Source organism: Archocentrus centrarchus, unplaced genomic scaffold (assembly GCF_007364275.1).
Source record: "Archocentrus centrarchus isolate MPI-CPG fArcCen1 unplaced genomic scaffold, fArcCen1 scaffold_24_ctg1, whole genome shotgun sequence".
NCBI lineage: Eukaryota > Metazoa > Chordata > Actinopteri > Cichliformes > Cichlidae > Archocentrus > Archocentrus centrarchus.
Genome location: NW_022060254.1, coordinates 6,115,336 through 6,137,670, shown reverse-complemented (window position 1 = coordinate 6,137,670; position 22,335 = coordinate 6,115,336). Strand labels below are relative to the sequence as shown.

The 22,335-nt window shown below is 44.0% G+C and overlaps 1 protein-coding gene across 1 annotated transcript; it reads right to left on the bottom strand.

Annotated features, from left to right (window-relative positions):
• Positions 1-321: 321 nt before the first annotated feature.
• Positions 322-16,335, bottom strand: LOC115775645 (uncharacterized). The gene is made up of 6 exons (XM_030723117.1): positions 16,226-16,335; positions 14,071-14,421; positions 13,839-13,964; positions 2,436-2,768; positions 1,816-2,157; positions 322-329 (listed from the first exon to the last, which is right to left on the bottom strand). The coding sequence occupies exons 1-6, from the start codon at positions 16,245-16,247 to the stop codon at positions 322-324; spliced, it is 1,182 nt and encodes a 393-aa protein (XP_030578977.1). The 5' UTR covers positions 16,248-16,335.
• Positions 16,336-22,335: the final 6,000 nt, after the last annotated feature.

Sequence of the window (22,335 nt, the reverse complement as noted above, 5' to 3'; positions counted from 1 at the left end):
TACAGCAGACAGTCGCACCAACTCTTGCTGGTATGCAGTACCAGTGCAGAATCTTTTAGTGGTACGCAGTACCGGACTGTACCGGCTTACTTTCACCCCTGGTCATTACCGAAAAAAGTAATCAGATTAGAATAATGTGTTACTTAGTAACATATGGGCTAATGGGCTAATGCATTACTTAGTAATCCATTACTGACAACACTGATTATATAGACCTTCATACTGAACATTTCACACCAACTGTAACAACTGAACAAAAAGAGAAGGGACAAAGTGGAGGGCGAAAGAGGACACGTTACAACATTTTTGATTCCTGGAAGCTCATGCTCCTGTGGAAGAGATAAACAAGAGTGAGTCTCAGCTAAGAGTCCTGATGAACACATTACTCATTGCACAGTACATTTTGTTTGAGACGTGGAATCTTGTTGAGACGTGGAAGCTGGTTGAGATGTAGAATTTTGTTGAGACGTGGAAGCTGGTTCTTCTGTGGAAGAGATAAACAAGAATGAGTCTCAGCTCAGAGTTGTTATGAACTTATTTCTGCATCAGTCACATGAGCACATCACATGACTGAATATGCTTTTCCTCTCAGGTGTGTTTTTCTAAAATATTGGAATCAGTGACACTGATGAAAGCTGCCAGACGTATGCAGACATGGGTTTCAGCTGTCGCAGTCCTCGTGTCGAGCCGCTCTTGAACCAGAGACGGTGTCAGAAGCGTCTCTCCTGGGCTAAAGACAAAAAGGACTGGACTGCTGCTGACTGCTCCAAAGTTATGTTCTCTGAGCAAAGTCAATGTTGCATTTCCTTTGGAAATCAAGGTCCCAGAGTCTGGAGGAAGAGAGGAGAGGCACAGAATCCACACTGGCTGAGGTCCAGTGTAAAGTTTCCACAGTCAGTGATGGTTTGGGGTGCCATGTCATCTGCTGGTGTTGGTCCACTGTGTTTTCTGAGGTCAAAGGTCAATGCGGCCGTCTACCAGGAAGTTTTAGAGCACTTCATGCTTCCTGCTGCTGACCAACTTTATGGAGATGCAGATTTCATTTTCCAACAGGACTTGGCACCTGCACACAGTGCCAAAGCTACCAGTACCTGCTTTAAGGACCATGGTATCCCTGTTCTTCATTGGCCAGCAAACTCACCTGACCTTTAACCCCATAGAAAATCTATGGGCTATTGTGAAGAGGAAGATGTGATACGCCAGACCCAACAATTCAGAAGAGCTGAAGGCCACTATCAGAGCAACCTGGGCTCTCATAACACCTGAGCAGTGCCACAGACTGATGGACTCCATGCCACGCCGCATTACTGCAGTAATCCAGGCAAAAGGAGCCCCAACTAAGTACTGAGTGCAGTACATACTCATACTTTTCAGTTGGCCAACATTTCTAAAAATCCTTTTTTGGATTGGTCTTAAGTAATATTCTAATTTTCTGAGATACTTAATTTTGGGGTTTTCATTAGTTGTCAGTTATAATCATCAAAATTAAAAGAAACAAACATTTGAAATATACCAGTCTGTGTGTAATGAATAAATATAATATACAAGTTTCACTTTTTGAATGGAATTACTGAAATAAATCAACTTTTTCATGATATTCTAATTTTAAGACAGAACCTATAGAATTACCCGCATACTGTACACACATGATGTCAGTGAGTGTGAGCTGATTGATGTGTGCACAAACGGTGCCCTCTTATTATTGGCTCTACAGCTGCACAAACAGCTGCACAAACAGCTGCACAAACAGCTGCTTTACTTTCTGCTGACTCACACATTTATTCTCACACAGCTGCAAACAGCTGTTGGACTCACCTCTGACACTGAGAGTCACCACTTTCTGTAGCAGCATGATTCCATCCTTGTTGCAGACGGTGCAGGTGTAGACTCCACTGTCAGTAAGTTTGGGGTCTTTCAGTGTCAGACTGAAGTCTTTATTTCTCAGTGGGTCTCTCTTCATCTCTGTGCGATATCTGTAAACCTGATCCTGTGAGAGAGGGTGATTCTGGCTGCTGTCATACATGAGGACCATCTTGTCTTCAGGGTGAGTGAGTCTCCACTGCACTTTGACATCTGGAGGAAGCTCATCTGTGATTTTAAACGGCAGCAGGACAGACCTCTGGCCCTGTGTCACCTCCACCATCTCTGTCTGGAGAACTGAGAGCAGAACATGAGGGATACAGTCAGTTACAGTCAGTTACTGTCAGTTACTGTCTGACAGACAGACAGACAGACAGACAGACGTCAGTGAGTGTGATCCTCCATCATCTCCTCTGCTGTGGAACCAGCAGCTCTTCACTCCTGTTTCAGTGTTTCTTCTGACTTGGAGCTGAACTGATTGTGTGTTGATGTGTGAGGCTGCACAAACAGCTGCTTTGCTTTCTGCTGACTCACACATTTATTGTCACACAGCTGCAAACAGCTGTTACACTCACCTCTGACACTGAGAGTCACTGATTTCTGTAGCAGGACATGTCCACACTTGTTGCAGACGGTGCAGGTGTAGACTCCACGGTCACTAAGTTGGGGGTCTTTCAGGGTCAGACTGAGGTCTTTAGATCTCAGTGGATCTTCATTCATCTCTGTGCGATCCCTGTAATCCTGGTCCTGTAGGAGAGGCTGGTTGTTGCCACGTTTATACACGTGGACATTCTTGCCGTTGTGTGTCCATGCTACTTTGACACCCCAAGTTGTGCGATCTTCAGTTATAAAGGGCAGCACAACAGAGTCCTCTCCCTTTATCACTTCCACCATCTCCACCTCAGGATCTGTGAGGAGAACACAGCAGAAATTAAGCGTACAGATGAAGCCACTCAAAGTTGCCGCTCCCAGCCGGCTGGAAGTCCCCCTCCTTCTTCTGGGCGTATCTACTTCCCAGCATGACCACACCCCTTTCCCTCATTTGCAGAGTGTCACCAAGAGGTGGCGCTTTCTTCACAAAAACTTTGACTTCTGTGATTCACAAATGTTTTGTTAACATTTCATGCTGAAGTATTTTCACTGTCTAAAACAAACCTGCAACCAGTGAAGGAACAAGTTTGGAAAATCTAAAATATATAAATTTTTAGTCAGTATGACCTTTGACACATTTTCCACTGCAAATCACCAAATCAATTTATTTTTGTGAATCTAATAAATAAAATAATTTTGTAGCGCTGCGCTGAGCAATCTACGCTTTCTCCCTTTTCAGTCTCAAGAATCAAGAATCAAGAATCAAGAATGCCTTTATTAGTCCCACAAATGGGGAAATTGCAGTTAACAGAACATCCATCCAAAACAAAAACATAACACAGACAGGGGGGACAGATGTCTGAGGTCATGCAACCGTTTCTCAACGGCGCTACCTTTAGCAGAGAGACAGAAAGAGATACATTGGGATAGTTAGGTTCAAAAAATCATCTCATACTGTGTTCATAAAGAACACCTTACGAGGTTCCAAAAAACACCTCAGCAAAAAGCATATTGCACATATAAAGCCAGGATAGCAGTATGGTGGGTAGGGTCAGGGTCAGGAGGGGATGCAGACGGAGACGAGAGGGTGGGGGGCATTGTGGAGCCCAGATGCCAGCTCCCAGCCAAACAGTTCGCTGATAGTGATGGAAGTTCATCAGCGGCCTTGGTACACCAGATCCAGCTTCACAAATCACAGAGAGGGCTGAGGGGGATAGCGGCCTTCACACATAGTTCTGGAGAGATATGATTGCCAGCCAAGGCCGGCTAGGGAGCCGAATTCTGATAATGCAGATGTTGTTTTGGAACAGGCTGCTTGTTTTTTTTCAACAGCCTTCAGTCTCACTGGGAAACCATTCAATAAATCCAATAATCCAAATTCGTTAGTTACCGTCCTCACTGAGCAGAACCGTACCTTATCTCCAGATCGAACCCCTCTCACCTGCTACTCCCCAAGTCTACGGCTCAGGTTCATCAGGCTTTGAGTCTGAGTCTGTACCATTCTGGTCAGCCCATCCACCTGGGTCGGCAGCCTCTGCAGATGTCGAACTGCCGTCCAGGTTTTCTTGATTTCTCGGTAAATCAGGTATCCTCCAAGCCCAAACAGAAAAGATACCGCTACCAGATAGCCAAATATGTAAGCGTCTTCCACCTCGAGGGCCGAGAAGCACACAGGTCTCCACGAGCTCCAAGAGTCGATGACGTATCCAACCGGGTCTGTTCCACTCGGACACGCAGGCTCCCCTTTCCCAGATCTCATAGTGGAAAAAATTCGATCGATGGTCTTGAAGGCCCAGTTTGCCAAATCCATATTAATCTTATTCTTATTCGAACAGTGTGCAAGAGACGCGCTCACAGCAAGCAGCAAGCAGGAAAGATAGGGAGGGCAGGGAGAGAGATAGAATGCGACCGTCCCCGTCAGAGGCTGGAGCAAGACACTCCTGTTAGAAGTTCTGCATGTAGTTCCACTTTTATCAATTATAAAATTATTTTATAAGTTACCTACTAAAGGGAGCTTATGATGTGTCATGGGCATTAATATGAACACCCACCGCCTCCTCCCACTTCTGCTCCCTGGTGTCAAACCTGATTTGCATGACAGATTTGTCCCAGCTGTCCTTCCACCATCAGACAGATGAGTCTTCTCAGAAATGTGTCCTGAAGATAAACTGATTGATACTCATTAATCCTGATTTTTGGAATTTTTTAAAAGGCTCTTAAAAATAAACTATGAATTACTAAAAAATGGCACTTAATAATGGGTTTTATGGCGTGATGAGCACAAATTGGAAATTTTTGTTCAAATTATAATCGATGTATGGAGGAGATCAGGAGGGAGGTGCAACATTGAACATCTACAGCTGTCTGTGAAACACAGAGGAGGTTCTGGTTCATGGTTTGAGGCTGCATTTCATCCACTGGTGCTGAGATGTTCTCAAAAATCTTATCAGCACAGAAAAGTCTCAAACACTCTGACACTGCAGTAAAAGCATGCCTGGATAGAAAAACACACAATGGAGCACTAACAGTCATGGATTGGCCTCCCCAGAGCCCAGACTTCAACATTACTGAAGCAGTGTGGGAGCGTCCTGACAGCGAATCAAACAAAAGGCAGAAACATCCAAAGCAGAGCTTTGAATGACCTTCAAGAAGCCTGGAGAACTGATCCTGAAGACTTCAGAAATGACAGAAAGCTGCCTCAGAGAGATCAGACTGTGCTGAAGAATAAAGGAGCTCATACCAAATACTGACTTTCAGGCTTCATTTTGAACCTTATAAACTGCATTCATGTATGTTTCAATAAATGGCTGTACATGTTTCCGGTAAAATATAAAGAAATTAGAGATTTTGGAGTACTGAGCCACCAAATTAAAATGAATTAGGGCCGGTTTACCCGACACCGTTTCCACTGGGAATGATGTCATTTTTATGCATTTCAGCCTTCCGTTTACACGGTGGTCTTTCAGAAACAATCTCCATTTACACGGAGACACGTGAATCTGTGAAAACGATGTAGTTCCCATGCCAGGCCAAAAGTTGGCATTTTCTTTTTGCAAAGCTTGTTTACACAAGACGCGCATGCGTGGAGGGACACAGTAGGAAGTGTGGAAAATTGTTTCCAAAACGGCCAATGTGAGAGGTTTTGTGTGGACTGACGATGAGGTTGGATCACTGCTGCACACAACACTGAATTATAAAACGGCAAAAACACAAGAAAAGCACAAGAAGCACACGTGACTCCGCGATACTGTTTATCAATTTGTGCATGTGCAAAAAACTGTGGTGGTCACAACCATATTGCGCATGTGCGAGTCACCCATTTCCAAAACACAGCGTATTCATCAGTTTACGTGGAAACGTTTGCCAGTGTGTTTCTCAAACGCTCTACTCTGGACCCCCGTTACCGAAATACATCATTTTCACTCCATTGTCGTGTAAACGGAAGGCCGAAATGCATCAAAATGTTCGCGAACGATCCGGCTCTAAGAACCAGTTGCTGGTAGTGACACTTTTCTATTTTTTGTCTTTTCATTTGTTTGATTTTTTTTTTGTGGAAGCCGATGAGTGGTAAGATGAATGGTAGTATATGAGCGTCTACACTGAGCGGGAGGGGAGGGGGCACGGACACACTGCGCAGTGAGTAAACAAACACCAGAGAGGGAGGGGCTCCTGCCAAATGGAGACAGGAAAGAGCCAGAGGAAGTTGTGCTTTACATAGAGGCTACACACGGGAATGGTGAGGAAAATGAGTGACGGGAAAAGTAGTAAAGACTGGAAACATTTTAACCTTATACCTCCAAACATGTCGAAGGAGACACAGCGTATTTCAAAAGTGCCGGCGTTTGTGGACTTCCAGTCACAAATACCACAACACCCCTACATGACTGAAATGTAATTTCAGAGCTTTCAGGAATAGGATAGGATAAACGGTTGCGGAGTTAGGGTAAAAAGCCAGCTGATCAAAGTCCTTTGATCAGCAACTCGGTGAGACGCTACGTCTTAATCAGCTGTTCGCGGCTAGTAAGGGTAGGAAACTGGCGATTCAGCAGCGATCGCCTGGTGTTAAAAGATTAATGTGATAGACAGCGTGTAGACTGCAAATTTTAAATTTAATATCAAGCAGGCTCCACAAACAACCTGCACAGGCATATACGAATTATTCATCCCTCGTGCAATAAGAGGAACAAAACAGGGCAGGTCATATCAGGTAGGAGAAACAGGATCAACTCCTCAAAGGCCCTTGGATTTTCTGAGTTCCAATCTTTTGTTTTATAATTTGTATTTGGAGCACTCTATTATATGTTGAGTATATAAAGAAACGTTCGATATAATGTATGTTTTAGTAATTCATTTTACACTTTAAAAAAAAAAAAAAAAAAAATTAAAATATAAGGAGCCATTTGGGAGCTGAAAGAGCCGGCTCTTCTTTGGGAGCCGACCCTAAAGAGCCGGCTCTCTAAAAAGAGCCGGAATTCCCATCAATAGTAAATGGGGCCTTAGACCAGCGCTAACTTTAGGACGTGGGGGCAGGGAAACGGTCTGGGTGATGTGGCTGAGAGCAAAGCTCATGGTGCTTTCCAGAAAACGGGACATTCAAATACCAGCTTAGACCACTTTATGAATTCCATAAATTTAAGGTTTTCCAATTTGACAGTTTTTGGTGGTTTATTTTTTGGTGTTGAAACCGCGAGTTTCTCTCGAGTAGAGTCCGTGCTCTTATTATTGCTCCAAGTTAACAAGAACGGTCAAAAGCCGCTTTTCCACCGACAAGATGCCGGTGCCAGTATTTGAACCATTCGGCGGTTTTTCCACCACGAACGCACTTGGTGCTCGGTCAAAAAACGGGTTCAACTCCGGCCCCGCTTTCCATCACCCTATTCTAAAGAGAATCGCTGTGCAAATTCCAGCTATGAACAAGAATGCTTCCATTTTACTTCTGCTTGGCAGAGACATTCTCAGAGCTCACAAAGTCAGACAGCAGATTAATGGCCCCGACAAAGCACCCTTTGCACAATAGCTGGACATAGGATGGGTTTTGGTGGGTGACGTTTGCTTAGGAAGGGTCCATAAGCCTTCAATCTGCAGTTTCAAGACAGATGTTCTGGAGAACATTAGACCCTCACTCTTCAGACCATGCACAAGCCATGTGCATGTCAAAGAAAGAGTTGATGTGTTCATCACATGGTGCATTACAAGGTTGTTGGGATAGTGGAATGGTAGGGTCCATTGGAAGCACAGTTTTCATGACAACAGATGATGATAAACCTGCATTATCAGTAGAAGATGAACACTTTCTAACAATAATGGATAAGCAAGTTTTCCAGAGTGAGTCTAGGAGCTGGGTAGCACCTCTCCCCTTTCAGTCTCCAAGGTCACCACTACCAAACAATCGGGAGCAAGCTGCAACTCATCTTTCTTTTTTAAGATGCACCTGAGATCGCAATCTAAATAAGAAAGAGCAGTTTATTGCTTTCATGCAGCGAGTATTTGACAACAACCATGCAGAACTAGCACCTCCATTGGAAGGAGGAACAGAATGTTGGTATTTACCAACTTTTGAAATCTATCACCTGAGAAAACCAGATCAGATCAGAGTAGTTTGACTCTAGCGCTCAGTACAATGGCATCTCTCTGAATAATTTACTACTCACCGGACCAGACCTAAATAACAGTCTCTTAGGTCTACTCATCCGCTTTAGGAAGGAGCAGGTGGCGGTGATAGCAGACATTGAGCAGATGTTTCATTGTTTTGTGGTGAGACAGGAGCATCGAGACTACTTATGCTTTCTGTGGTATCATGATACTGACCTAAGCAAACATGTTGAGTACAGGATGTGGGTCCATGTGTTTGGTAACAGCCCCTCACCAGCGGTGGCCACCTATTGCCTTAGAAAAGCTGCTCAGAGGGGAGAAAGGCAATATGGGTCAGATACCAGACACTTTGTAGAACGTGACTTCTATGTGGACGATGGCCTTGTTTCCTTACCAACAGAGAAACAAGCAATCTCCCTGATAAACAGAACACAAGCCTCTCTTGCAGAGTCAAATTTGAGGCTTCACAAGATTGTATCAAACAGCATAAATGTTCTCAGAGCATTTCCAGTATAAGATCATGCAAAAGACATCAAAGAGCTTGACTTAGGCACAAACTATTCCTACACAACGCAGCCTCGGTTTCAGCTGGGAAGTGGCTACAGATACTTTCACTTTTCAGGCATCTTCCAACAACCAGCCATTTACACGGCGTGGTGTTTTGTCCACAGTAAAAGCCTCTTCGATCCACTGGGGTTTGTGGCTCCCATCACTATTCAAGGAAAGTTCCTACTCAGAGAGCTGCCTGCATTAGGAAGCGACTGGGATGCGTTGCTCCCATCAGAAAAATACAGCGAATGGGAAGCGTGGAGGGAGTCATTACAGGAGCTCCAACAGCTACATATCCCTCAAGCTTATGCAATAAACTCCCCTTCAGAGGCCAAGCAAAGAGAAATCTGTATCTTCTCGGATGCCTCAACCAAAGCTATCAGCGCTGTAGCATACCTAAAAACAACAGACAAGGAAGGATGGATTAATACTGGCTTTATCCTAGGAAAGGCAAAACTGGCACCATTAACTGAACCCACCATACCCAGATTAGAATTGTGCGCGGCTGTGCTGGCTGTGGAAATGGCTGAGCTTATTGTTCATGAGATGGACTTGGAGCGTGATGCAGTCACCTTCTATTGTGATAGTAAAGTGGTGCTTGGATATATACACAACGAGTCAAAACGGTTCCGTGTGTATGTTCACAATAGAGTTCAAAGAATTCGGCAGTCCACACAGCCAAAACAGTGGCAGTATGTCCCTATGGAGCATAATCCAGCTGATCATGCCTCAAGGTCTGTCCAAGCTTCTCGCCTCACCAATACCAACTGGCTGACTGGACCAGCATTCTTGCATGAACCAAACAAGAGCTCAGTTGAACAGCAAACCAGCTTCCCTGAAAGGTTTGAGAGATTTTCTTCATGGAACTCTTTGCAAAGAGCACTCGCAACACTTATTCATATAGCCCGTTCCTTTCAGACCTCGACCCAAGTTCCCAATCAGTGTAGTGGATGGCATCAGTGCTCAAAACCACATACTGCCAGTGAACTATCCAAGGCAACATATATTGTTATACACTCTGTGCAAGCAGCTAGTTTCTCAGATGAGTTAGACACTCTCCAAAAAAGCAGCCTCAGCAAGAGAAGCCCATTGGCTAAGTTGGACCCGTTCATAGATGAGGAAGGTCTCCTACGGATTGGTGGCAGACTAAAAGTAGGAGAAGAACCCAATCATTTTACCTGGCAAACATCATCTCTCCACATTACTCATACAGCATTATCATGAGCAAGTGGAACACCAAGGCCCCGTCTTCACAGAAGGTGCAATTCGAGCTGCTGGATTATGGCTGATAAGTGGCAAAAGATGTGTAGGCAGAGTTCTTCATGGATGTGTCATTTGTCAGAAGCTGCGAGGCAGGATGGAAAGTCAGACAATGGCGCACTTGCCAGAGGAACGACTTAGCACATCTCCGCCTTTTACTTACACGGGCCTAGATGTCTTTGGACCTTGGAGTATAGTTAGCAAGGTGGCCAAGAGGATGTCTAGCCTGCAGCAAGAATTGGGCAGTACTATTTACTTGTCTAAGCACTCGTGCTCTCCATATAGAAGTGATCGAGTCCATGGATGCTTCATCATTCATTAACTGTCTCAGAAGGTTCTTTGCCAGCCGTGGCCCATCTAAACAACTACATTCTGACTGTGGGACTAATTTTGTTGGTGCTTGCAATGAACTTGAGTTCCATAAAGTTGTAAAAGACGCTAAAGTATAGAGGTATGTTAACAATCAAAACTGTAATTGGTTGTTCAATCCTCCACATGCTTCACATATGGGGACACATGGGAGTGCATGATTGGAGTGGCAAGGAGGATCTTGGATTTTATGTTGATGCGCACAGATCATTCTCATTTGACTCACGAAGTACTTTCTACTTTAATGGTGGAAGTAACAGCTATCATCAACTCCAGGCCTATAGTTCCTATCTCTACAGATCCAGACTCACCTCAGATACTTAGCCCAGTCTCACTCAAAAGCCAAGTGCACAAAGAAGTTCACAGAGAAGGATCTTTATAAACAGCAATGGCAGCAGGTACAGTGTCTGGCAGACTGCTTTTGGAGTCGTTGGAAAACGGAATATCTACACACACTACAAACTCGTCAGAAGTGGTTCAAGTCACATCCTAACATTGAGAAGGGCGACATTGTGCTGCTGAAGGATAGCAATGCAGCCCAAAATGACTGGGCTATGGCAATCATTACAAACACTTTTCCCAGTGATGATGGGAGAGTTCGCAAAGTAGAGCTTGAGGTCTCCAAGCAAGGATCAAACAAAAGATTCCTCAGGCCAGTATCTGAGATTGTTTTCCTTATGAAAAAGTAATACCAAAAAGACTTTCTTATAAGACACTTTACATGGCATCTTTATAGATACCAGGCGGGGAGTGTTCTGCCTTTGTTTTAGAGCCCCCTGGTGGGCCTTGTTGATTTTGCTGGTGTGACATGCTCCTTACCCCAGAACAGGAAGTGAGCTATGTCAGTGGAACAAGCAGGCTACATTTGTTGAAGGATTCCTGTAGTTATGTGTTGCAATCCTCCTTTTTGTTTATGCCTTTGAAAGCATCATCTGTAAGTATTTGTTAACCACAGACTACAGAGAAGCATTTCAGTGACATTTTGTTAAGTTGATGTTGTAAAGCCCAAGTTTGTTGTTAATATATATAGCTGGTGCAACTACATGTCATGTAGACATAGGATATCCTATATAGACATCTTTATCCTTTACTGCTCCTCTTGATTGTTGTGGAATATGTAAGTAAATTTAAAGGAGCATGGATACTGGTGTTATTTTACATTTGTATTTTGGTAGTTGATATGTGATATTGATATTTCTCTCTGCACTAACAATGTAGTGGCAGCTATACCTTAAGCATTACATACATACATTTAGTGTTATGTTGTATAACTGTGCTACTCATTTTGCTTATTGTATTTCTTTGTTTCTGTGGTTTATTTTCACTCCTATTCAATGGTATATGGCAGTACAGCTTGAAATAAAGCAGCTGGAGCACGAACGCTACGTCCTGACTCCTGTATTCTTTGGAATGGAGTTTGGCTTGCTGCTGAATTGTGAACTTTCGCACACACAAGGAGAGCAGTAAAGACACAAAGTGCGTACTTGTCGTCTTGCTCTAATCGCTGTCTGTGTTTCCCTCTGTGCTGCACACAGATGCTGCAGTAGTTTGGTTTGGACCCTAAAACGTATTTGCAGCACAGAAAGGGGAGCGTGTTCTCCCACGTTTGTGCGCTTCGGCTTCAGTGTCCAGACGAAGACCCGCCCACACTCATACATAAAGGAGCAGTTCACAGAAGCGTGGTGGAAACGTGGGCCCATTCCTAAGCTTTTCACCGGTTCTTTTGGGTACAGCACAGGCACCAACACCGGCACCCCATCGGTGGAAAAGGGGCTAAAGTGTCGGAGTTTTCCTGAATGCATCCAAAAGTTTCCTGATTGGATTTTAACACAGAGATGGGAGTGGGCGGGGCTTCATGTCTGTAGGAAGTGTTTTATTTCACACTTGATCACTGAGAGGTGAAAAAGTTTCTCTGTGATGCAAATCATGCAGGACAGCAGATCAACAATCATTAAAATGGAAAAACGTGGCCCTACAGTTAAAGCAAATACAAACTGGACTGTTTTTACTGTTGTTATAAATACTTTCTGTCATTTCCTCTGAAGAGGGCACACTGAACCACTGTCTTAATGGGCATACTTAAACTGTATGCCTATTACAACATAGAGATGCTGTCTCTTGAAATTGCCGCACTCAGCTGGTGAGCCGGCCACAGCGGTCCACGGTGGGGGTGGGAGAGAGGGAGACTTCCTTCCACAGAAGAATCCTCTGTAATGCTAATGATAGTCTGGGCTCTCTTACTGTCTGCAAAGGTAGTTTCTGCCCTTAAAATTACTGTAGCGACTTACCAAACATACGCAGTATTAATTTATTTTATCCACTTTGGGTTTTTTTTTTCTTTTTTCCAGAGATCGTGACATCACATGAATGTAAACAGATTTTAGCAGCTATATAAAACAGGAACTGACTTTCTTCTGGGAGAGACAAAGATGACAATTGGTCATCTTGTCACGGTTGGGGCTGTGAGCCAAATGCAGGACTCAACGCAGACGTAAACTAAAAAACTGTTTATTTGCAGGAACTCGAATAATACAAAACACAAATCTTGAAATCTCCACCAGGACACGACAAACCGGAAGCCTGGGAGAAAGCAAAAAATAAAACTCACAGCTAAGAGGGGAACACTGGGAGGAAACAATGACGACGACACAACAAAGAACAGAGAAAAACTAAGGGCTTAAATACACACAAGGAAATCAGGGAGAGTGGAAACAGGGGATCACAGGTGAACCAAATGAACCTAATGACAAAGGGGAAGCAAAACTAAACACAGGGAACACGAGACTGTCAAAATAAAACAGGAAATACTAAATATAACAGACGCAGACCTAACACAGAAAACTGGGAAACACAAGGAACCAGAAAACCAAACCCCACAACAAAAGAAAAACCACAGAACAGTCAAACAAAACCCAAACCAAAAACACACCGGGTCCCACGGCCCCCGGACCATGATACGTCTCTCCCAAACACAGACTCAGAGTGGTTGGTATGACACTGTTCCTGTAAATAAATCTGTGTTATTCTAAGAAGAACTTTGTCGGCGCAGAAGTTCTTCATTACATCCACGTGGCATCAATAACAAAACACACATTTAGAATTTACTTTTTGTTTACAAACAATAGCAGTGGGTTTAATAATCATTTCATATGTTCATGTTCATTAACCAGCTTGTTCAGTGTGTACATCCTCTACTTTACTGGCAGCAAGCAAATATTTATATCAGTGTTTTACAGAAAGGTTCAACATTATGATTCTGTTAGAATCGTAGAACCTGTGAGCAAATATATGTATGAATATACATGTATGAATTAGACGGGTAGCTTTGCTATAATATTGTTAACAACCAACCAAGTGGAGTTTACCCACAATGCTCTTCTTTAACTTTTCTTGAGTAAACTATCAGAAAACAAATCAAACATCCAGGTTACCAATGCTTTTATTATGATTTCATCTTTAGATTGTAACTCTAAGAGTGGATGTAAAGTCGATTTGGCTGCAATTTTTAACAGAACAGAATGTTTTCTGCAGCCCTGAAAATTGGAAAATTAAAGCACCAATTTTTTTGATGCACTTTACTAAATTCCAGAGGAGTCTGAAACTCCTGGGTCACATACCTTCTCTGCTCGTCTGCCCTTTACATTTAAGATATATGACAGCCAGGACAACCACAAGAACCACAGGAACCAGGACAGCAGGTAGAACTGTCAACAAGACTGAAGGAGGTGGTGGAGGAGGGCGTTCTGTAATCCAAAAAAACCAAACAACCTGAACATCATCCAACAGGATTTGATGAACTCAAAGTGTTTCCTACTACTGTGGCCTCCAGCCTCTGTGTACCGCACTAACCTGTCACCTTCAGCTGCAGATGGCTCTTAATTTGATCTTCTCCATCTTTGCGGGTGGTGCAGGTGTAGGTTCCACTGTCAGAGCCTGTAGGGTTCCTCAGAGTGAGGCTGAGGTCTCCAGTCTGCAGAGCGTCAGCTCTCATTGATGTTCGGTTGGTGTAACGAGGGTTCTGATAAGTATAATCATCTCCGCTCTGCAGACGCACATGGACTGTTGGGATGTTGAGCTCCTCACGGTCCCACACTGCTGCTGTGGACTCATTGGAAACATTCTGTGGTACCTGACAGGGCAGCAGGACAGACTCCACCCCCTCATACACCTTCACCTCCACCCCTGAGGCCCGCTGGGAAACTGAGGAGAGAAAATATGAAGCATGTGAGTGCTGTGATTTTGTATTCAGTAATGAGGACAACAAGAACAGGTAGAACTTCAGGGTCTATCTATGGAGGTACAGTAAAGGTGGGTTCAGTACACAGGTGATCAATCAGCTACTTCCATTTCAAATCAGTGTGAGCCTTCAGCTCTACTGTCTCTGATTTGTATGAACATTTTATGCTGCAAAGATTGAAAATATATGAGTGCTGTGAAATTTTGGCTCCATATATCAAATAATTTTATCCTATTAATCCTTTGACCTACTTTCAGACCTTTTTTGAGTGTTGCAGAAATCCTTTTGTAACCTTGGTCAGATCTGTGCCACAATTCTGTCTCTGAGCTCCTTGGGCAGTTCCTTCGACCTCATGATTCTCATTTGCTCTGACATGCACTGTGAGCTGTGAGGTCTTAAATAGACAGGTGTGTGCCTTTCCTAATCAAAGTCCAATCAGTTAAATTAAACACAGTGGGACTCCAATGAAGGAGTAGAACCATCTCAAGGAGGATCAGAAGAAATGGACAGCATGTGAGTTAAATAGGGTCTGAATACTTATGACCATGTGATATTTCAGGTTTTCTTTTTTAATACATTTGCAAAAATTTCCACATTTCTATTTTTTTCTGTCAAGATGGGGTGCTGAGTGAACATTAATGAGAAATAACATGAACTTTTTTGATTTTAGCAAATGGCTGCAATGAAACAAAGAGTGAAAAATTTAATGGGGTCTGAATACTTTCTGTACCCACTGTACATAAAGCCTTTCGTTTTTCTTACCATCAAAATGAATCAGGATCTGTAATCTGGACAGATGCATTAAAAATAGTATTGGCTGGTTAAAATATGAAGTCCAGCACTGCAAAGTCCCTTGTTTGAGCACAAACTAAAAAACAACTTAATGTTGCAAAAGACAACTAGTGGTTATTTCTGAACAGTATATAATTGAATTTCACACAATCACACAATTTTTTGTCCCATTATTAAAAGGATTTTAGGTTAATTGTTGAAAACAGGTTGACTGGATCTTTTTCACACAGTTACAACCATTTACCTACATATGATTGTAACTAGGTATCATAATGAATTTGACTTATTTAATAATTTTCTAATATTAGCCAAATTAAAATTAAATTGCATTAACCATTTGAAACTCATCTTTTCACAAATAAACTTTCAGCATGAACATGGTGCCATATGCTTGTAATAACCTGGTTATAATATTCATGGTAATGTGTAAACATGCCTGTGTAGTGTTGCTTATGTTGTGTATCACTTTAGTTTGTATAGAATATGCAAACTATCAAAAAAGGCACTCAAGTATATTATCTAAAGCTGTGAAAGTGTAGATTGCTAAATTTACAAGGTGCACCTAAAGGCACCATGGGTTGAACCGCATATACTGATGTAGATGCGCAAACTTTTTTCAAGGGCAGATGGTGTGACTCCGGTCTTTAAAGCAGTGTTTCTCACTCTGTGGGGGTCGTGACAGGCGAACGACCTGTGAGAAAAATCATGTCCGGAACAAATGTGCGGAACATCGGATTAATTCTGAGGAAGGAAACGTTCGCAAGTGTGTCAGCACCGCGACTGGCTGACGCACCCTCCCCCAACCGGAGAAATGACGGGAAAAGTTTGAGGACCACTGCTTAAGAGAGTAACCAGCTGTTACAGAGTGTGTGTGTGTGTGTGTGTGTGTGTGTGTGTGTGTGTGTGTGTGTGTGTGTGTGTGTGTGTGTGTGTGTGTGGGTGGGTATTCGGAGAGAAGAGGAGCAGTTTTCTTACCGAGTAAGAGGAGCAGCAGCATCTTCAGCCTGCACTAAAAAGTCCTGTTAAATCTCAGCAAAGCAGAACTACGCAGAGTGAAACTGGAATTTACTTTCAGTTCCTGTGGAGGTGGGGGTGTGTGTGTGTGTGTGTGTGTGTGTGTGTGTGTGTGTGTGTGTGTGTGTGTGTGTGACATTCTGTTGTTTGGGAGTATGAAATGAAAGTAAAAGAAATCCGTTTTTCGTTTCTCAATAATCAGTTTTCATAACGAGAAAAGCAGACAGATCACCGTTGGCATTGATATTGATGTAATGAGATCGATACTTTACAGGTTCTGTCCTGTGTGCAGCGCTGCGGTTAGATCAGATTGGAGCTGACTGTAAATGCCGCTCCAGTCACAGCGCACTTTGCTCCTCCCTTCCCACAGCGTTTTGACGTTATACCGTCACGTGACCAGGGTTATAATGGTTCTGGATTTTACATTATAGTTTATTTTTATTTAGATTTAACTTTCTCTCTTATTCAGTTAATTTTAGTTTGTTTTTTCATATTTTATTTGTAGGTGCAAGAGTGACTATAAGAACTCAAATTATACCATTAAAAATAAACTGTATTCAGCAACCAACTGTTCACAAACAGCAGCATTGTGTGTTACGTGTGTGATATAAAGGGCACACATGAACATCAACGGACAGCGACATAAAAAAAAAAAAATCAAAAACCTTCCCAATAAACTCTTATCTCAAAAAATGAACATCCATCCATCCATCCATTTTCTTCCGCTTATCCGGGGCCGGGTCGCGGGGGCAGAAGCCTAAGCAGAGAAGCCCAAGCTTCCCTCTCCCCAGCCACCTCCTCCAGCTCATCCGGAGGGACCCCAAGGCGTTCCCAGGCCAGCCGAGATACATAATCTCTCCAGCGTGTCCTGGGTCTACCACGGGGCCTCTTCCCGGTGGGACATGCCCGGAACACCTCACCCAGGAGGCGGCCAGAAATGAACAATTTGAATAAAAATATATATGTCAAGAATAAACCAAGAATAAACTGTAGTGTCCAGCAGCAGCTGCAGGAGCAGCAGCAGACTAACATCAGCTCCATGTGGTTCAAACATCACAGAAACATTAAAAACAAGAACAAACTGACCTCAGAGCCTCTGAACGAACCACAGCTCAAATACAGCTTTTTAAAACTGTGTGTTTGTGTCAGTAACACCTTATCAGTGCATCCTCCCGCTGTGTGTATTAACTAAACATCATTCTCTTCTGCTCATCCTGTTCAGGATCAGCTGCCATAGGCTGCCACACCTGTACAGGTGTATCCAGCAGTTCCTTTTAGCTGAAACGGTCCATTATGGTTGTCAGGTTGCTGCATGGCTGTGATGCTGGTTCTGGTAAGGCTGCTCAGAGTGATTTCATATCATCAAGGCTTTTAAATATTCTGACCAACATGAAACCGGAGCGCATTTTATCCTAATTTCTCTTAGTTTTAGTTTTTAAACCCACCATTCAGTTTCAGTTATTGATTATTTTTATTTATTTCAGTGAAAAAAGATGTTTTTTTCAGTTTTTGTTAACAATAATAACCTTCTATGTGACTCAGTGATGCCAGTTAAGCAAGCAGGTGTGACGGCAGCAGCACACACACGAAGCCGAGCGGAGCAGTGAGGAAGAGGAGCGCAGCGTGGGTGTGATTTCAGGCTGAAAATGGAACAACGGCAAGATGTTTGTAATAATCTGTAAAATATAGCAGTAACACAACAAAACCATCTGGAAGAAAACACGTAACAGAGCTGGTCGGGTTCCAGCAACATCATCAGTCACGTAAAACTTGGACTTGAGTTAACTTAAATTAGCTTCAGCAGGAGCGGTTGGTGACAATGAGGAAACGACACCAAGAAGGGGAAACTCAGGAGTTAGATAATGAGGGCTGATGAGGGAAGTGGGCACATCTGGGAAACACAGGTGAACAAAAGGGAACAAAGAAATCAATATGTAAATAATAACTAATAACAAGATAGGAAACTATGAAGGCTAATCAAAACCAAAACTAACTACGAACATAGCAAACACAGGTTACATTCTAAATTCAACAATGTAATAATCAGAGTACTTTTACTACTTAAACCTTGTACTTTTACTCAGAGAACCTGTCCTCACACTGTTTTGGCTCCAACCCACCATTGAAGAGACTGTTTGTTGTGATTTGGTGCTATACAAATAAAATTGAAATGAAATGAACTGAATTGATTGTGATAATAACAGAATGATCTCAGGTGTGTGACAGCCTCCAGTTTAGAAGCTCTGAAGTTACATCATTCAGCTCACTGTTATTCAGCATTTCCAAAGAGCTTTCTGATGGAGATACAAGCTAGCACAGCTGAGCTCAGCTAATAGCTCAAGCTGAAAGCAGCAGAAAAGACCTTTGAGATGTTTGATTGGTCACAAAGCCAGAATTGGGTGGAGTCATTGAAGGAGCTCCACCTTCAGCAGCTGCAGCATTAAAGTGATGAATACATGAATCCAGGAACACTCAGGAACATCCACCATCAAACCAATCACAACTTCACAGCTTCAACAACAAACAGTCTCTCTAGGGCTGAGGAGATGCTCAATGGTGACATCAGAAGGGATGTCATCATAATCTTCATCCAATCGCTGATCTCCTCCATCATTATGAGTCATCTCCATGGAGACAGCTGGTCCTTTTGGGGTCTTCTTCTTGTAGTAGATGGACAGCAGCAGAGCAGTGGAGATGCAGTACAGACAGAAGACCACTAGATGGCAGAAGAGTCGAAGTACTGACACAGTGGAGGCTGCAGGAGGGGGACACAACAAGGATGAGCCAGTAGATTAAAATATACCTGCAGCATTAACCTCTGACCTCTATGAACAGCACTGACCTTTGACCTTCAGTTGTACTTCTTCCTGGCTCTCTTCTCGTCCACCTGTCTGGAGGATGCAGGTGTAGGTTCCACTGTCAGAGACTGTAGGGTTCCTCAGAGTGAGGCTGAGGTCTCCAGTCTGCAGAGCGTCAGCTCTCATTGATGTTCGGTTGGTGTAACGCTGGCTTTGGTTTCTAAGATCATCCACATTTGATCCATGCACGTGGACTGTGATCCTGAACTCTCTGTGCTTCCACACCACTCTCATGTCATCATCTTGATGAATTGATACCTGACAGGACAGCAGAACAGACTCCACCCCCTCAAACACCTCCACCTCAGACCCATCCTGAGAAACTGAGAAGAAACAGACAAATTATGAGACATCAGACTTTAATTTGGGTCTTTAATTTGACTCCATTGTCCTACTGGCAGACTTCAGTGCTCACATGGGTAATGACAGTGAGACCTGGAGGGGCGTGATTGGGAGGAACAGCCTGCCCGATCTGAACCCGAATGGTGTTCTGTGACTGGACTTCTGTGCAAACCACAGTTTGTCCATAATGAACACCATGTTTGAACATTATGTCCATAATTACACGGAGCACCAGGACACTCTAGCATGCAGGTTGGTGTTCAATTTTGTAATCATATTATCAAATTTCCGTCATATGTTCTGGGCATTTGGGTGAAGAGAGGAGCTGATCTGTCAACTCATCACCACCTGGTGGTGAGTTGAAGCAGGTGGTGGGGGAGGATGATGGACGGACTCGATGCACCTAAATATGTTGTGATGGTGCGCTGGGAATGCCTGGCAGAGGAACCATTCTGCAGGAATTCTGCAGCGTCAACACCCCAATTGTTGACGCTGCTGCCCAGGGCTGTGGCTGCCAGGCCATCATCCCAGAACCAGAGAGCTATCACCAGAGGTGAAAGGAGCAGTCAAGCTGAAGGAGTCCTATAAGGCTTCGTTAGATTCTCAGATTCTAGAGACACCTGATGGGTACCAGCAGGCCTAGCAAAATGTGGCTTGGGCGATGGCTGAATCAAAAATTCAGGTGTGGCAGCAGTGTGGTGAGGCCATGGAAAAAGACTTTTGGATGGCCTCGAAGCAATTCTGGCAAACCCTCAGGAAACTCAGGAGTGGAAAGCGGTGCTCTACTCACACAGCCTATAGTTAGGCATTGGAAGGAATACTTCAAGGACCTCCTTAATCCCATTGACATGCCTTCTACTGGAAGCAGAGTCTGGGGACGAAGGGGATGACTCACCTATCACTGGGGGTGAAGTTACCTCCAGTGATAGGCAAGGCCCCTGGGGTGGATGAGATTCGCCCTGTATTCATGAAGGCTCTGGATATTGTAGGGCTACCTTAGTTGACATGCCTCTGCAACATCACGTGGAAATCTGGGGCAGTGCCACTGGATTAATAGACCTGAATGGTTGTCCCCATCTTCAAGAAGGGAGACAGGAGGGTGTGCTCCAACTACCAGGAGATCACACTCTTCTGCCTCCCCAGTGCAGTCTATGCCAGGATGCTGGAAAGGAAGGTCCATCTATTAATCACACCTCAGATTCAAGAGGAACAATGCGGTTTTCATCCTGGTCGCAGAACGCAGGATCAGCTCTTCATCTTCTCTTGGATATTTCAGTGTGTGTGGGAGTTTGCTCATCCAGGTTACAAGAGTTTTGTGGACTTGAAGAAGGCATTTGACTGCATCCATGGGGGTATCCTGTGGGTATCATGTGGGAAGTGCTGCGGGAGAATGGGGTGTCTGGCATGTGGTTGAGGGCCATTCAGTTCTTGTACAACTGCAGCAAGAGCTTGGTCCATATTAACGACAATAAGTCGAACTCATTTCCTGTGAGTGTTGGACTTGGTCAGGTCTGCCCTTTGTTACTGATTCTGTTCATAATTTTTATGGACAGAATTTCTAGGCATAGCCAAGTGGTGGGAGGTTTCTGACTTGGTGGCCTCAGAATCTCATCCCTGCTCTTTCTGTGTGATGTGGTTGGCTTCATCAGGTGATGGCCTCCAACTCACAGTGGAGTGGTTGGCAGCAGAGTGTGAAGCAGCTGGCATGAGAATCAGTACCTCTAAGTCTGAGGTCATGGTCCTCAGCCAGAAAGGGGTGGAGTGCACACTCTAGCTCCGGGATGTGTAGCTGCCCCAGGCGGAGGAGATGGAGGAGGTCCCGGGGTCTTGTTCACGAGTGACAGGAGAAGGGAGTGGGAGACTGACAGAGGGATTGGGGCTGTGTCAGTAGTAATACAGATGCTGCACCAGCCTTTTGTGGTAAAGAGGGAGCTGAGTGTGAAAGCAAAGCTATTGATTTACTGGTCAATCTATGTCCCTACTCAACGAGCAGCAAAAATGAGCTTCCTCTGGAGGGTAGCGGGTCCTTAAACTTAAAGATAGGGTGAGGAGTGCAGCCATTTGGGACAGTCTCAAAGTAGAGCCGCTGCTCCTGCACATTGAAAGGAGCCAGGTGAGGTGGTTCGGGCATCTGACTAGGATGCCTCCTGGGCACCTCTTGGGTGAGGTGTTCCGGGCGTGTCCTACCGGAAGGAGGCCCCGGGCAGACCCAGGACACGCTAGAGAGATTATCTTCTGGCTTGGCTGCAAATGCATTGGGGTCCCCCTGGATGAGAAGCAGAAGACTTTATTTGTCATTATATGTAAACATATAATGAAAATTGCATTCCAGAACTGGTGGATGGAGGTGTGGGCTTGTCTGCTTAGTCTGCTGCCCCCACGACCTGACCTTGGACAAGTGGAAGAAAATGGATGGATGAATGGACAGTTATTCATGTTGGTTGGAGGTCTGCAGGGTTTATTGAGTCTTTCTCAGCTGCTGGTCTGGATTACTCATTGCCTGGAGTGTTCAGCCAGTGGAGCACAAGGGTCTAAAAGGATTTTGGGTTCAAACCATGAAACACCAGTCAAGAACACAACAGTGAAAACAGTGTAGTTCGAACTGAGTATTACCTGCATTGGTCAAGCCACATTTCATGTACGTAAAACTCACCTGCAGGAACACTCAGTGCAGACAGCAGCAGCACACACACACCTGGAACAGTAAGACAGAGGTCACTAAAGGTTAGAGGTTCTCATAAAGTCAAACAGATGTAGAAACATCAGCTCACCTGCAGCAGTCAGCAGAAACAGGCCTGAAACTGAAGAACAAACTGATCAGAGGTCATCAAATAGTCACATGAGCAAAGACTGCATTGATTGGTTCCTGTT